Genomic DNA, 15,423 nt, shown 5'->3' with positions numbered 1-15,423 from the left:
GTGTGCACAAATTCCACCACTGTCATCAGTAGTTGTGAAGGTAACTGACAGCTCCACGTCTTCTCATGGTCATTCATCTTGTTACTGTCTGCTGTTCTGCTCTTTGGATGTGACGCCTTGGAGCAGGAGCTGCTCTCTGTGCTTCCCAGATGGGATGTGGGCCTGGATGCTGCTTTGCTGCAAATCATTGCAGAATGGATTAGGTTGGAAGGGACCTGAAAGATCTCATCATTCCAAGCCCCGTGCCAGGCTGGTTGCCCCCAGCAAATCGGGCACTAAGTGTGCCCAGCATGCAGCTTGCTGTAGTGAGGCACTGGAGCCACAAAGAAATAGGAAATCTTTCTAGGTTTTACCTCTGCTTCTAATGTTAATGTGTTTTCTTAGAGGTTTTCTTTCTGCTTGGGTTGAGTACACAGCTGAATTTACAGTGATACATTAGAAGCTACGCTTATGGCATTCCTCCATCTATCCTGCTTTTAATCCTTGATAAATGAAGTATTAAGCACTAATGGCATACCAGTAAATGGAAACTCCTGGAGAGATGAAAGCGAGTGACCCTGCTACCACTGCACTGAGTAATCTGAAATAAAGAGATCCCAGTTCCAACTGCTGTCAGTGGCAGACCAAAGGACTTTTCCCAAGTTTTCCCAGCACATCATATGCACTCTTTTCCATTTCATTCCCAATATTTTTTTTCAAAAGCAGTCACATAAATGGTGTTCTAATGGTTTGACTTTGGCAAATGTATCTTCCTGCATTTTGTAAAGAGCTGAATGGTGCTTCCCTCGGCACGAACAGCCCGTCTTTAATTGAAATGTAATTGTTTACTAAACCATTCCAACTGGAAGGGAAAATTACTATCATTTTGGTCTGTGGCTGCATACATTAGAGCACCCTTTTACGGGGACTGAATTTAAGGAGAATAGGAACATTATCACAGGCGATATATAAACAGAAAGCTATTATCATTAAACTGTCAACTGCAACTGAATTTGGATAACCAGCGTTAGAGGCAGCAAGAAGTATGCAAATGACTTTGAGAATGTATCTGTCAGCTCCGACACTGAGGAACGGGACATGCTTGGGAGCTTTGAGTTGCTGAGCAGTTCAGGGATCAGAAGAAAAATGAGGTCATCTTGAGCATTTGCAGTTATTTCTCGTCTCACTGGCAATGTTTTGCAAAAATTAGGAGCGCTGCTTCACTGTCAGATTTGTTTCTGTCAGGTACAGTATGAGCACGCAGACTTTGTGCTCCCAACGCCTGTGGCTGATGCACTGCCAGGCTCTCCGCTCAGGTGGCTGCCTATTAGTGCTCACATTTTGCAGCTGGGAAAGCTGGAGGAAAGTTACCTACCTTAAATATGACCACGCAGCAAAGCCAGGAAACGTGTCCTGAGGTGAATTCCTTCATTTCTAATTCCCTGTCCTGGTGTTAGCCACTGTTCAGCTGCTCCTAATTGCTTCTCTGAATCATCCTCTGGTTTTAAGGGAATCAGATGTTCTCCTCCATGTTGATGCTGTCATATGAAAAGGAGTAAGTGGTTTTCTGGCCTCCACATCATTGCTGTGGGGCAGATGTGATGGCCTTTCCTACCATTGGTGTCAGCACCCCGTTACCTACTTTTTAATTGCCTGCTATTAAAATTGCTGCCTTCCCTCTTATTTTTAAGTCACACCACTCATGTAAATCTCACAAGTAATGTAAATCTCTGGTCTTTAAGTACTGTGTGTGCTTTATGAGACATGGGACAAATTCCAGTTGGGGGTGCTTAGTGCTAGCACAGCAATTGGGAAGTGAAACAGATCGCTTTAAGCGATTTGAATCTGAGCTGGAGTGCTGCAGATTTTCTATGTAAACACAGCGGTTCCAGCTGGGGGAGTTCTGGGAGGCAGCATTGCTCCAGATCCGTGGCATTGTCAGGCTGCAGCACTGAGCTGCCCTTCAAACTGCTGCGGATTTATTGTGTGCATCAAGCAGGAGTCAGGAACGGTGGGATAAAAGGTGTGCTGTGACCTGCTTCACTAAAAGGACCCGGCAAGGCAGAGTATGGATTTTTTTTCCTTTTTGAACTGCGTATGTTCCAGCAAGGTCTCTTTTTAGAGCCTGCAGCTGTCTGAAGGACAGCTGTACAGAAAGGAGGAGGCATGGGGCTCATCGACGGCTTAATTCACACACTGAGGCTGCTTTCCTTTAAAAACACTACTAATCCAATTTTAGGTTTGTGGGGCATGGTTTGGCCTGCTTGTGGTTGCCATCAAAGTGACATGGCTGCACAGCCAAGTCTGTACGGACCGCAGCAAGGCCAGCTCTGCTGCTGTGTGCGGCAAGCAGGACGCAAGAGGAGCTGGCACTGCCAGCACACATTTGATGCTTTGTGCAAAAAGGATTGGTAGAGTCTGGTCAGCTCCTGAAGGCAGTCAGACCCTCTCATTTAATCGACAGTGGTGGCAGATCCCCTTCCTGCGCCCCTCCAGCACTCCTGTTGGAGTAGCACGAGAAATACCAGCACTTCTGTATGTTTTCATGGAGGGAACCCATGGGAGGAATATTCAACATTTAGGCTGTAAGTAGGGCTAATAGGAAATGCTAATTCACATTTCATTCTTTTGATCAGTGTATATTGAATGATAATTACAGTGATAGTAGTTGGCACTTCTGTAGCACCTTTCATCTGAGGCTGTTAAAGTGTTCTGCCAATCTCAATGAATTCAAGCTTGCAGTCACTGTGGGGTTGCAAATTATCATAATGCCTTAAACTAAATGGGGAAACTAAGGTCTGGAAGGATTATATGACTTTCCCCATCTTTCATAATCTGTGTAAAAGAGTTGGGACTGCACAGTAATGCTGCTGGCCATCTTTCGTGCGGAGCAGTTCAAGGCATGACTTAAAATGGTGAAAACTATTGAAGCTGTCCAGAGGGCTGTACTTACACTGTCTGTTGCTTTGTTTGTGGCAATTTCACAGTTTGCTATCTGCTCAAGCATCCTGCTCTATTCTGTTCTGTTGAAATTGTTTGAATTTTACCCACAAAGAGCAACAACCTGGAGCTCTCTTTGGATTCTCTGCCGATCTACCAGCATCAATTCTTTACAGTCTTCCAAAGGCTGATTTGAACAGAAGAAATTAGCTCTTGCTCATTTCAAAATTACTACCAAATGTTTTTTTATTGTATTTTAACCCACTTCCTGGAAATCCAAATGCAAACACCCTGTGCTCATTAATGGGCTGTGGGAAGATTCATCTGAGTAGCCTCACTCCAATGGAATGAATGAAAAGTTAAGAGTAAAAAACCAAAGTTTTGCTTTCTTTAAACCTCTCAGATTGCTGGTGGCACCGAGGAAAGCAGCATTTAAATATACAACTTGACAGTGCCCCTTTAACTTGTTTCTGGGTCACAGCTAAAGAATTGTACTGCAGATATAAAGGGCAGGGTAATAAACACATTCAGTTTCCCCACTTTCAGTAGTGCTGAAGTCGTGCCTTCAGAAAACAAGTCAAACAGTGCAAGGAATTGGTGCTTCGAGGGCCCCAGTGGCCACGAGTGTCCATCTGATGAGGACCTTAATCTGAATTTTTTTCCATTTGGAAACACGTATTGCTTTGTCTCATGGATATTACACACTAACTTAGATATGAAATTGATTGTAATGGAATTAACAGAAACGTTTTCATTGCCACAGTTATCCCTGAGTAGTTCTCATTAAACAATTTCCAAGTTTGAGCTTAATTTCTGAAACAGATTTTTTTCCTAGACTGAACACCTCAGTAACTGTAACCACACCATATTTTGAGCCATCCTTTCCCAGATTTTCTCTGTGGTAAATGGTTCCCATATTGTCTGCATATTCTGATCAGAGCTTTGATGCCACGGCAGATCAGATGTGTGCAGTCCCACGGGAGCTGCCCTGTCCGTGGCAATGGCTGAGCAGGGCTCCCCAGGCCTGCAGGAGCTCAGGGCACTGCCTTTGAGCAGGGCTGCAAGGGCGGATCATTGGTGGGTTCTTATGGAGGCTTCTTCCCCTCCAGATCGCAGGCAGTGCTGCTGGACACTGCTGGACACAGGCTGCTTCCTCAGGCTCTGACTCTGCAGTTCCGAGCCCCTCGTGGCCGCTTGGAGCCGCGGGTCTGATCTGGACAGTCTCACAGTGACATGATCTCATGGTACTGGCAGCTGAATAACTTCTTATTGCTGTGGGGCTGCACAGAAACATACGTGCTCAGATGACATTGATTTCTATATACTTTTTTCAAACTTCAGTTGCCATGGAAACAAGATTCACTTTCTCCTCCACGCTGCCGCTGTTCCCCAGCACTGCCGCTGATAAGGAGCAGATCGTGGTTGTTCTCCCCACTTGCTTTCTTTCCTGGAGGGCAGAGTAGCCATGGCTCAGGCATCAAGAGAGACTGGAGAGAGATGGCAGAGGCTGCAGAGCCATCCCCGAGGTGCTGCGGTGCTCCTGGGCGCTGGAGCTCTGCCAGGAGCTTTCCCATCTTTATTGTCCTCCATAATTACAGTGGATCACATCTTACCTGCAACACTCTTCAAAGCACTAAGGAAATGAGCTCCAGAACTAATCATATCTTTATTTCCTAAGTAGCTCGCTGTAGTTATGTGTGATGTTCTGCAGAATGGGACTTGCAGTGCTCAGCATAACCTGGCCCTGCCTGCCCTGCTCTCCTCCCTTCTGTCCCCCCAGCTGCCCGATCACATCCCCCCGCTGTAGTCCCCCCTCAGAAGAACAGCCTAAAAGGTGGCCATCTGCTTTGCTGGTGATTCGTACTTCCTGGTCTAATCCAGACATTCATAAAGATGTGCAAATAGTAATGTGAGTGTTGGTGACATTGGAGGCAGATGGGGACCTCGATGGGAACAAGGGGAGGCTGTGCAACTGGCTCAGAGCTGTGGCTCAGCCTGCAGTGCTTCCTCGTGTCAGACACTGAATGCAGCATCCCTCGATAATTAGCAGGACTCAAAAGAGTTAAGAAATGAAGGAGAATTAAATCTGCCTGATAGAACTGAAATTTCTTGCTGGGTGACAAAGTTCTGCTTTAAAGATAGTGAATCTACTGCTGGTAATCAGGCAAGAAATAATCTGCTAAGACCCCAACGCGGCGGTGCTGCTCGCAGTGCCTGCTGTACTGTTTTGCAGGGGTATAAAGCAACAGTGACCATAATTTATATCTCCAGTTCTTCAAGGATACATTTTTTTTGTTTTATATCTCCGGCAGCTTTCCAGATGGGCATCCTAAGAAACATCAGTGGCGAGTCCTGCTATGTCCCATCTCCTTCTTCACTGCCTTAGCCTGAAGGTTAAGGTACAAGCTTAGGAGGAAAAAGAAATGAGTAAATGCAGGCAAAATAGAAAGGAGTCTTGGATTGGTTTTCATTTGAATTTAAATTGATGAGTGATTATTTGTGATTTCCTCTGAAAAAGTGGAACAGCTGTCAGCTTCCCTCCTTTGTTTTGCTCAGAGGGGGCAGGAAGAAACTTCAGCTGCAGCCTATGGGTTGTGTGCTTCTGGGCTCCAGTCCTGTTGTAACTGGGAAGGGCTTGGAGGTGTTGTGAACTACTTTGCCCATGTATAAAACCACCTGAAGTTGTCCATTTCTTTGGGTATGGTTTCAATTACAGAAAAAAGTTTTCTACCCCATCCTAATTATTATTGGCTGTCTGAGGCTATCTCATGTAAAAGAACTATCTGATCCATGTGTCAGTATGAGCAGAAAACCTTTAGAAATCAAGGTCCACGTGCTTCTGTAGCCATCATGTGGGATGTATTTATTCCCCTGTTGTAATGTTTCTCCTTTTCACAGAGCTGTAAGCAGAAGGTGAATCAAACTGAAACACTCAACAAATTTTCTTAAGTTGTGAGGTTGGGGCAAACAAGCATCATCTTAACTGTGATGTCTGGAAATTAAGGTGTCTGGAGAGGTAGCACAGGACAAATGCAAGACTGACGTCCTGTCTGAGTTACAGGAGGTATTCACTGAACCTTCACATAACCCAGTGTCTTTGTTTGATTGCAGATGTAATTATTGCTGAATACAAATGCTCCAATTTAAGTTTCAGAAATGTGGTGGAAGTCTTTGAACTGAGAACATCTGCATGAAGCATGAGTTTCATTTTTAAACGAGTGACTTTTACTGCAAAATTGCACAATGAATCTCTACCTTCAAAAGATAATAATATTTTTTTTTATTCTAAACATATTATCTACCAACTGCTTTTTAAACTGCATAGGTCTAGCAGCTGGCTTTGTAGGAAATGTGTTATTAAAAACACACAGAATTTGTCAATGCAAATGCAGTGCATTTACCATTGTGGAGACTGAGAGTTGGTCTTCAAAACTGTGGAAAATGAGGTTACCCTTCCAGTATTTGCTCTACCCAGAAGATTTCAAATGGAAGGGAGTGGAAGGAACCTGATAACTAGACAGATAGAGTGTGATGTCCGTGTGCTGCTCTTCGGCCATAAATCAAAGTAGGGCACGCATGTATAAAACACACTCGTGAAGCATTTTATTCTGTATCATATAGCAAAAGTGGGCTTTAAAAGATAACATCGATGTAAATAGATTTACAGAGGCGGCTTTCTCATCTCTCATATGTTTATTGCTCATTTTGGGGAGCTCTGATACCCGCTGTAACATGAGGCAATGTATTTGAGTAACCAGAGCACTGGCGTGGGGATGAAGCATTCCTGAGAAGTAATCCTGGCTTTGTTGCTTATCTGCCACGCAGTCGGTGCAGCAAATCACTTGCACACGTGTGCCTTGAAAGCTGTGCTCCCTGTGCCCCACCAGAAGGAGCTGCTGGGGCTGTGCTGCCTACTCCCCTCGGGCTGCAGGTGCCACAGACCTGCAGGTGTTTTTGCTTGGATGCCCCCTGTGAAAGGTCTGAGTGACAGAAACCGTCAATCTTTGCAGAGTTTGGCTGTTTCTCATGCCTGAATGGGATCACCAAGCATCCCAGTATACAGCCCTACCATGTGCTATAAATTCTTTATTTTATCTGTACTGAAATGGCTACTTATACTTTAAAACCAGAATGAATGTAATGATTCACGGCCGATACCGAGTGTTTAAGTCATTACTGAGCTACTAAAAGTATTGTAAAAGTTTGAATTTATGGGAGTGTGAATAATTTTGTGTCAGCTGGGGGTTATTCCTTGTAGTCTAAAAGGCACTCATTCTCTCTGTATCTGAGCTTTCAGAAATATTTACCAGATTGGAATCTGTTGCTTTCCATTGTAAAATAAATCTCCTGCGCATGCAGTGCATGGAAGAGGGTAACTCTGAACCTTATTGCATTTAATGAAAGTCGAATACTTAAAACTCCCCATATCATAAGCAAGTGAAGTCTCTGAGCTCGCTGGAAATGTTCCCAATGTTTAATGGCAGTTCAGCTGTGTACCTCCCGGAGTTGGGGGTTCTGTTTGCAGCCACTTCAGCTCTCACAGGGCTAGTCCAGAGAGGATGAGTCTTTAAAAAAACGCATAGAAAATTGCTGTGGGATATTTCAGGAGTCCAGAAGTCAGCTTTTACCTGCGGCTTTCCACCTGGTGTTGGGTATCTGCTGGAAATCTGGGTGCTTCCTTGGCAATGCGTTGGATGCCAGGCCTGTGGTGGCTGTGCTTTTTGAGAAGCCGTGTCCAGAAGAATCACAGGCATGCCCACCATTCTGCATGAGATGAGAATGGCCATTCCTAAACTGCAGACAGGGTGATCGCTCAGCTCGTACAGCCTCACATGTGAGGTTCCACAAATGCGTGCAGCCTGCAGCCGTCCGTTCAGAGGTCCTGCCTGCATCAACACGAGGGTGCATTAGAAAGAAGCCATTTCAGTATTGGTTTGGCAATTACCAGAATGCAGCTTGGTGTGTATGTGACAGCCGGCCATTCTGAGTGGCTTTCAGAGTCAAGATTTATGTGCAGTAAATCAATTTAAGTACCTCAGCTTTGAGTTTTTAAGAATAAAAAAAAAAACATTTTCAAGGCCTAAACTGAGATAGTGAGCTTGTTTTAGTTAGTGACAGTTTGAGGAGTGAAACTGCATCCCTACCCACAGGACTCAGGGCTTCTCCAGGCAGAGAAGGGAAGAAGGGAAACAGCTCCAGCACAGCAGCACCTGGTGTCACTTCTGTTCCCATGGGATGCTGGCAGTGCTTAGCACCTCACGGGATGTGTTCTGCCTCTGTCAGGGTTGTTCCTACTAAAGAACAGGCAAAGGAGTTTTGTTTATGAGCAGTCTCTCCTCTTGGATGGCTGATTGCATTGTACCAGTTAAATAAGGAAACTGTTTTATGCTGTTGAATTTCTCCCCCAGGTGACATCCTTGCTTGGTTTCACCTAGGCAGTCTGTTTCTTGTAGCTCTTCTCTTCAGGTAAATAACTGTTTTTGTTCTTCAAGGTTACTTGCATTCTGCTTGTATCTCTGTTTCTGCATCATTCATCCCTGATTGCTCAATTACCCTTCTTCCACCTTCCTACGGAATATTTATGTGTCTGGGTTGGATATGAAGTGTTGACAGTATGATAATTATGGAAATGTGAACAAATAATCCAGAGTAGTGTGGTTTTGTTTTAATGGGAGAACAAAAGAATCCAAACTGAAGAACTGGCTGATCCCTGAATAGCAATGGCAGTTGAATTGCAGCTGTGTGCAAGATCCTTTTTGGCAGTTGCATTCCTGCACTGACTGTTACTGCACTGCTGTTCCTTGTGGACACTGCAGGTGTCATTAGTCCTGATGCAGGCATTCCCAGTTTCTGGTTGCATTACCAGAATGTAACCTTTTGGCTTGCTGAACGTTTTGATAGTTCTCTCCTCAAGGACCAAAGGCGTGTGCTGGCTGGGAGTTTCAGTCTCTGCCTGATAGAAAAGAGCAGAAAAGAACAGAGTGAAATTCTGCAAAGCAACTTCCAGCTGAATGTCAGGAGAAAAGATCTGAGAGAAGAGGTGTGGGCTGGGAGCTGCCAGGCTGCGGCGTTCTCTCTCCAGGGCAGTGGGAGAAGAACTGTGACCAGGATATTTTCAACAAGAAAGGTAAAATCTGTACAAGAATAGAACATTAGCAGCAATCCTTTGTTGACCAGAGATGGACAAAAGATGAGATGTTGTGTGTTGAAGTTACTGCTTCTTCTATCTGTGATGTGCTGATACTTGCGTGTATTAGATTTGCCATAATTTTAATTAACCTTCAGTGCCTCTCATTTGATATAATTTCAGTTTGTATGACCTAGACAAACCCATGCTGTCCCTTTGGTAACCTCTGGGACTTCAACACATCTCCATCTGATTTTTCAAATGGACAGAACTAAGTATTTCCAGTGACACTGCAAATGTGATTAATCTTTTGCCATAGAAGGGCAGTGTTGCTAAGCAGCACTTACCAACATGGGTTGTTTCTCACATTCCTGGGCTGATTTCTGGCCTGGCTCACTGACGTGCCCTCATGAGTGTTATGTACTGTATCTCTGTATTTATTCTCAAACTCTGGATGCCCAAAGACATCTGCCCACAGCACGTGGAGCGATGCGATTTGAGCTTTTATTGCAGTTGCTGTGCACACAATATTCTTGTAGCTGGGTTTTTTTTGGTTTTTTTTTTTTGTTATTTTCCTTTTTATATATCCAAGATGCTTGTGTCTCCAAGGGGCTTTCCTATCCCTGTGGAGCAATTCTTGAAAGTACCATCGGTCAGAGCAAGCCAGTGGCTCATGGATGGATCTTGCTTAGTGTCAGACAGGAGGTTGCTGGCAGCTGGGTGTTTCCATAGGAGCTCACAGGATGGCTGGGATGGGCCCTGAGGTTTCTGAAATAAAACAGGGAAAGGTACATTGAGGGGCTTCTCACCCACTTGAACAAAGATGCACCTTTAGCCCCCTCTGAACACAGAGGGTGAGACACGTTAATCTGTGTGAGTTTCGGGACCAAGAGATAATAAACCAATTTGGTTTTCCTGTTAAGTTTCCTTGCCCTTTCCTTGGGGGTTGCATATTAGGCAAGCTTTATCAACTGGAACAGGCTGTTCTTTGTCATGTAACCGGAGTGTGGGTACGTCGATGGATAAACCTGCAACAACTTACCTGCTTAAGGTTAATTCAGGGATTCTCATGGGTCTGCTGTTGTCCTGCTTCAAATGACACTGTGGCTGAGCAGCTCCTGCACTCCATGTGCCCGAGTGCAAAGAGACCCTATGGCAGCCCTGTGTGTGCCACCTCCTGAATAGAGCCCTTCGTGGCACCTGACAGGAGGAGAACTGGGTGATAGGAAAATAACGTCTAACTTGCAAGTTCAAATCAAAAGACAGGACAGAAATAAATTACAGATGAAGTGTTTGAAAGGATCCGTACACTTACAGGCACATGCCTCTGAACAAATACAAAATATTTGATCCGTAAAGGTCAGTGCTGTACATGAAATTCCCTCCTTTCTTGTATCAATGCCAGGAGACCACTCAGTGGATTACTTCAGTTCTCGGGCTTCCAGGAAACACATTTGATGCCTGAACTCCCCCTCAGCTTTTTATGGCCCTTGTAGTAGTTTAATGCAGTCATGCTCTACAAAGAGAATGGAGGAGATGTGCACTTAAGTGTCTTTACCTGGTAATGAACAATATCAAATGCCATCTGAAAAAACCTTCCTTTTATCTTGAAAGCTGAGCCTAACATGGGGTAACTGTAGAAACAGGTAAACTCACTTTTGTTGTACATTTATGGCCATAATAAGACATTAGCATTGGCAAGGTTCTTCTTGGATCACAAATGCAAGTACAAATTATCCATCCATGGAGCCTCACTAAAAGGGTAATTCCGTGGGCTGTGATGGATGCTGAGCAAGACCAGCAAAAAAAGATTCCAGACCTAAAGAAGTTTGGTATTAAAAAAATAGAAAGATTAAAAAAAGACTGGATCAGTAGAAAAGATTTGCCCCCAGTTTTATACCCAGTTTTATACTAAATGTATCCTCGACGTACAGAAACAGCCTAATATAGAATACCCCATCACACAGTTATACGTGCACAAATACTTGTTTGTGGCAATTTCATTGCTATGAGTAGCAAACAAATATTCGGATGTGCTCTCAAGGCCCCTCCAGTTGAGCTTCACTTCAACCGAAACAGAAAGCGATGGAAGAAGGATAAAAATAGCCCCATCTGTTCACTGCTTCCTGCGATGCGTCTTTACGGCGTTTGCTCTGCCTGGTCTTTGGATAAGAGCATTAAGAAGGACTTCTGTCTGCTTCTGCAGTGCCCCATCAGCAGCCCCTCCACGCTCCCTGGCTTTGCCCATACGTGCCCTGTCTGCCTTGTGCTCAGTTGTTGTGCTTGGAAAATCCTGCCAGGCGCCAGGACTCTTCCAAACAAAGGCACTCTGGAAGCATTCAGTTGGATTTATCGACATGTGTTGTTGTTTTTCTTAATTTCACATATATTGTGTTTCCATGGCGCTGACTTTTTGCCTTTAAAACGTTGTCATGTGGGTCCACTGCAAGTGAACATTAATGCTCAGATACATGAGACTTGTGGAGTTACTTTATACTTAATAAAACAGGAGCTCGAGAGGCAGGCAAGACTTTGCCATCCTCAGTGCTGCACTCAGCGTAGCAGCCCTCCCTTCTCTTTTCCTCCCAGTTTGCTCATCCTTGGCCCAGCGCCCATGGAAGCACGCAGCTCCTGCTTCTCACGGGTGTGCAGCTCTGAGCAGCTTATATACACATGCTTTAAAAGTATTAGAATGCTCAACATATTCAGATATTTTGATATAATCAAATGTTCTTTCAGGGGCTCAAGTAATTGGAAATGCCAAGTTTGATACGAAGGAAGAATGCAAATGAAAATCTCACCTTCTGCCATCTGTCACAAAGTCAGAGTTTGGGTTTGTCCAAATATGTCCAAAAAACCCCAAGTCACAACAGACTTAATTGTCCTGCTTTGAGTTGTGGGTGTCCTGTTCCAACTCAAATAACGGCATCTGTGATTAAGCAATTCCTCAAAAGGATTTGTTTTGCCTTCTTTCTTTGTGTCTTATTACAATTTCAGCCAACTCTTCTGATTAGAGCAATTGTGTTCTGGGCTTGAGGATGTCGGAGTCCAAACTGCAGAAGCAGAACAAGAAAAGCAAGGCCCTTGCTCTTAAAAAGTGAAAGCACTTGGCTGCACTGTGAGAGCTCTGCTCCTCTCTTTCCTATCGTGCTCGTTGAGTTCTGTGTGGGCTTTGATGCCCAGATAACTTCCACACTCCTGCACAGGTTTGTGTGGTACTGTTCTTGACCACAGTGGTCACCTCCTCTCCACTGAAAGATCTCATCGTGCACAGAAGTTAGGCTGTGTGGTACAGTTGGCAGCTGTTTGTTCCCAAGAAGGTATTTCGTTATTTACTTGTGCCCCATGCCTACAAGGAAGGTGGAAGGGGCCTGAGATTCCCTTCCTTGTATTCTAGCAGAACTTGAAAACAAAGGCAAGTCTGTACTAAAGGAAGGAGAAGCGTTATCCCCATTTGTGCAGACTGCGCTGGTTCTGGAGGAGCGCAGAGGTGCTCAGCTCACAGCACAGCACACAGCAGCCTGCTCTCTCTGCCCTGCCCGGCTGCAGGCGGATGGATGGAGCACCTCCAGTGCTTGGCTGCCCTTGTAACGCCTGAAGGGATTCTCTGGCTCTTCACATTTCTATTTGTTGTCGCTTAGCACAGTCTATTAACTTCTTCTCAATGAAAACTTCCAAGTTAGTGTTCTAATTTTTTCTAGTGCTAGTTGCTCCCCACACGTTGGAAGACACAGTCCTGCCCTAGACAGCTCACAGTAAACACTTACAAGAATTTAAGAACATGTAACATAAAGGGCTTAAAGACGTAAATTAATGGAAGTCACAAGAATGCAGCAAGGCTAGAGGAGCAGGCGATTCTAGCAGGGTAGGATTAGCCTCATTCATCTGGAGATCAGAATCAGATGGTCCTTAAAGTCATAAATGAAGAAGAAATGGATGATGCATTTATGATCTCACCAGGAAAGCACGGCAGTCACACCCCAGGTCAGATTCTCTCTCTGTTGTCTTTGTGGCAAGCGAGCTCCTCTTTCTATTTTTTTTTTTCTTACCCCATCTAAAAATTATGGGAGGCAGTTCCTGCTCTCTGGCACGCACAATGGAGGTGCACAGTATTGCTACAGCATTGTAATTTGTCAGCATTAAAAAGCCTGACATCTCGTTCTCCCAAATGAAGCTAGCAATGAAAACTGAAAATGGCAGAGTGTGATCTCCTTCTGGTAGCAATGAACGTAAAAACAATGCGAAACAGAAGGAAAGTAATGTCTTATTGCAACCCTAAATTCTAATTTCCAGATCCTGCACGAATCATCTAACAGTTGTCGAGATGAGACATTATAAGATAGTGAAAGAAAGCAGCCATCATTCCTCACAGACAGTCGTTGTGTTTTTCCTTCTCAATTCCCTTCCTGAGTTGGGGATTTTAACAAGTCCTCAATAATGCTGTGACCCAGCTGTGCTGACCCTGCTAAGGACTGGCACGTAGGCAGCAAGCACTCAGCAGTGGCATGAGGGAAATAATGGGCAGGTGCACGTTGTTGTTTTTGTTCTTGGTGCTTTGGCAGGGCTCCTAGCAGGCAGCCAGCAGCCTGACCTGGCCAGGACAGGAGCACGAAGGGCTGATGGCTGAGGATGATGCTGGCTGAGGACACAGCGCAGCAAAAAACAGCTTGGCAACGGACTGAGCACTGGAGGAGATCATCCCCAGATGTGCTGTTTCGGAGCCACGCTGATCCCTCTTTCTGCACTTTGTGATGTTTCTCTATACCACACAAACACCATTCTCTGATGGTATTTCTTGGGACGGCCTTTGGTGCTGCTTGCATTCTGTTGGTGTGAGACGCAGCAGCCTGCACTGTGCATCATGCTATGGCCGCGTGCAGGCAGCTCCCAGGGTAGGGCTCAGCTCACGTGGAGTTGTGTTATGTACCTCACCTGTAGAAGTGGTGCTTAATGAATGCAAAGCACCTCTGGATATATGCATGTCTGAAATTCCTGCTGCACTTACAGGGAGGTCACTTCCACAAGTGCCGCACAGACGCCCCAGGGCAGCCCGCAACCCGAGGAGGACAGGATGTGCCCTGTGAATGTGCTGGGTGGGGAAGGAGCATTTAAATAGCACGAGCAAATGGCAGAATGGATAGAAGGCAGGCTGCGATTATTCTCCTGCAAAACATGTGAAGGATATCGGTTATAAAAGGGAGCTGCTAAAGGGCATCTGGCCTATGGCCGCCGCTGGAGGCTGCCGGGAGGAGCTGCCCTGGGCTCGGGGATGGAGGGTGAGGCTGCAGAACTGCCCGTGGGAAGGTGTCCGCTGCTCCCTCCTTCCCATACGTCCGTCAAAATCAGCGCTTTTTGCAGTGGGTATCTCACTCCGTCTCCTGGGGACGGAATGGAGGGGATACGTGCGGGACCTCGGGCCGTGAGGGCTGACCTGGGGATCGGCCTCATTTGCTGCCCGGGTTTGACAGCACATGAAGGGATGCCGCTTTCGGCTCTGCTGCCAAAGCGCCACTCGTGTTCCCAGCGCCGCCCGCTCTGCCCGCCGTGCCTGACCCACGCAGGTTGTTCTCTGCTGTAAATGCTGGGCACCACAGCAGCGTTATATTTTTACTGCCTTATTTAGCCAAGGGATTAAATGTAACGTTCAGGTTACGTCGGACATTAACTCCTGACAAAAAAAAAAAAAAAAAAGACACAGCTGCGAGATTTCCCATTAAACGTTTCGCGGCAGCGTTGCAGCGGAGCAGTGCGGGATCCGTGACTCCATGACTCGCCCTCCCGCACAGAAAGCAGTGCGGTGCTCCTCCCGCACAGGTGCCGCCCGCCGCTCCCGGGGACGCGCACTGCGGGGCTGCGCGGGTACCGACCGCGCCCGGGGCCAAGTGTGCCGGCGGGGAGGGGTGGGAGGCTCGTCCGGGCGGGAAGTTGTTGCCCAGGGCGGGTGGTGCAGGCGCTCCGACCTCCCCCTGCCTCCCTCCGGTGCGCTCGCCTCGTCTCTCCGACAGGATTTTGATGTGAGCCGATGGTTGCCACGGTAACGGCGGCCCCGGAGCCCCGCGCCGCCGCAGCGCCCGGCCGGGCTGAGCACGGGGCGCAGAGCGCGGGGATCGCAGCCGGGCAGCAGGCCGGGGCTCCAGCTTCTCTTAATATTTAGTATTCTTGTCTCACCCCGCAGGGGTTCCTCAGCCGCCGGCTTAAAGGCTCCATCAAAAGGACAAAGAGCCAACCGAAGCTCGATAGGAACAGCAGCTTCCGGCACATCTTACCTGGCTTCAGGAGCGTGGACAATGAGAGGTGAGCGGCCGTTCCTCGGGATGGGATGGGATGGGATGGGATGGGATGGGATGGGATGGGATGGGATGGGATGGGATGGGATG

At 46.4% G+C, this 15,423-nt stretch overlaps 1 protein-coding gene across 3 annotated transcripts in view; it reads left to right on the top strand.

The window, feature by feature from the left end:
* LOC122184078 (DAB2 interacting protein) overlaps positions 1 to 15,423 on the top strand; it is a 125,303-nt gene that overhangs the window by 20,277 nt on the left and 89,603 nt on the right. For all 3 annotated transcript variants that reach the window (XM_042878617.1, XM_042878618.1, XM_042878616.1), the window contains exon 3: positions 15,222 to 15,340. In XM_042878617.1, coding sequence (XP_042734551.1) covers positions 15,222 to 15,340 — 119 coding nt within the window. The remainder of the gene's footprint in view (positions 1 to 15,221; positions 15,341 to 15,423) is intronic.

The sequence above is a fragment of the Lagopus leucura genome, unplaced genomic scaffold (assembly GCF_019238085.1).
Source record: "Lagopus leucura isolate 7727_CA_CO unplaced genomic scaffold, USGS_WTPT01 Super-Scaffold_100022, whole genome shotgun sequence".
Classification (NCBI taxonomy): domain Eukaryota; kingdom Metazoa; phylum Chordata; class Aves; order Galliformes; family Phasianidae; genus Lagopus; species Lagopus leucura.
Note: the sequence above shows the minus strand (reverse complement) of the source record. Positions and strands in the feature narration are given on the sequence as shown.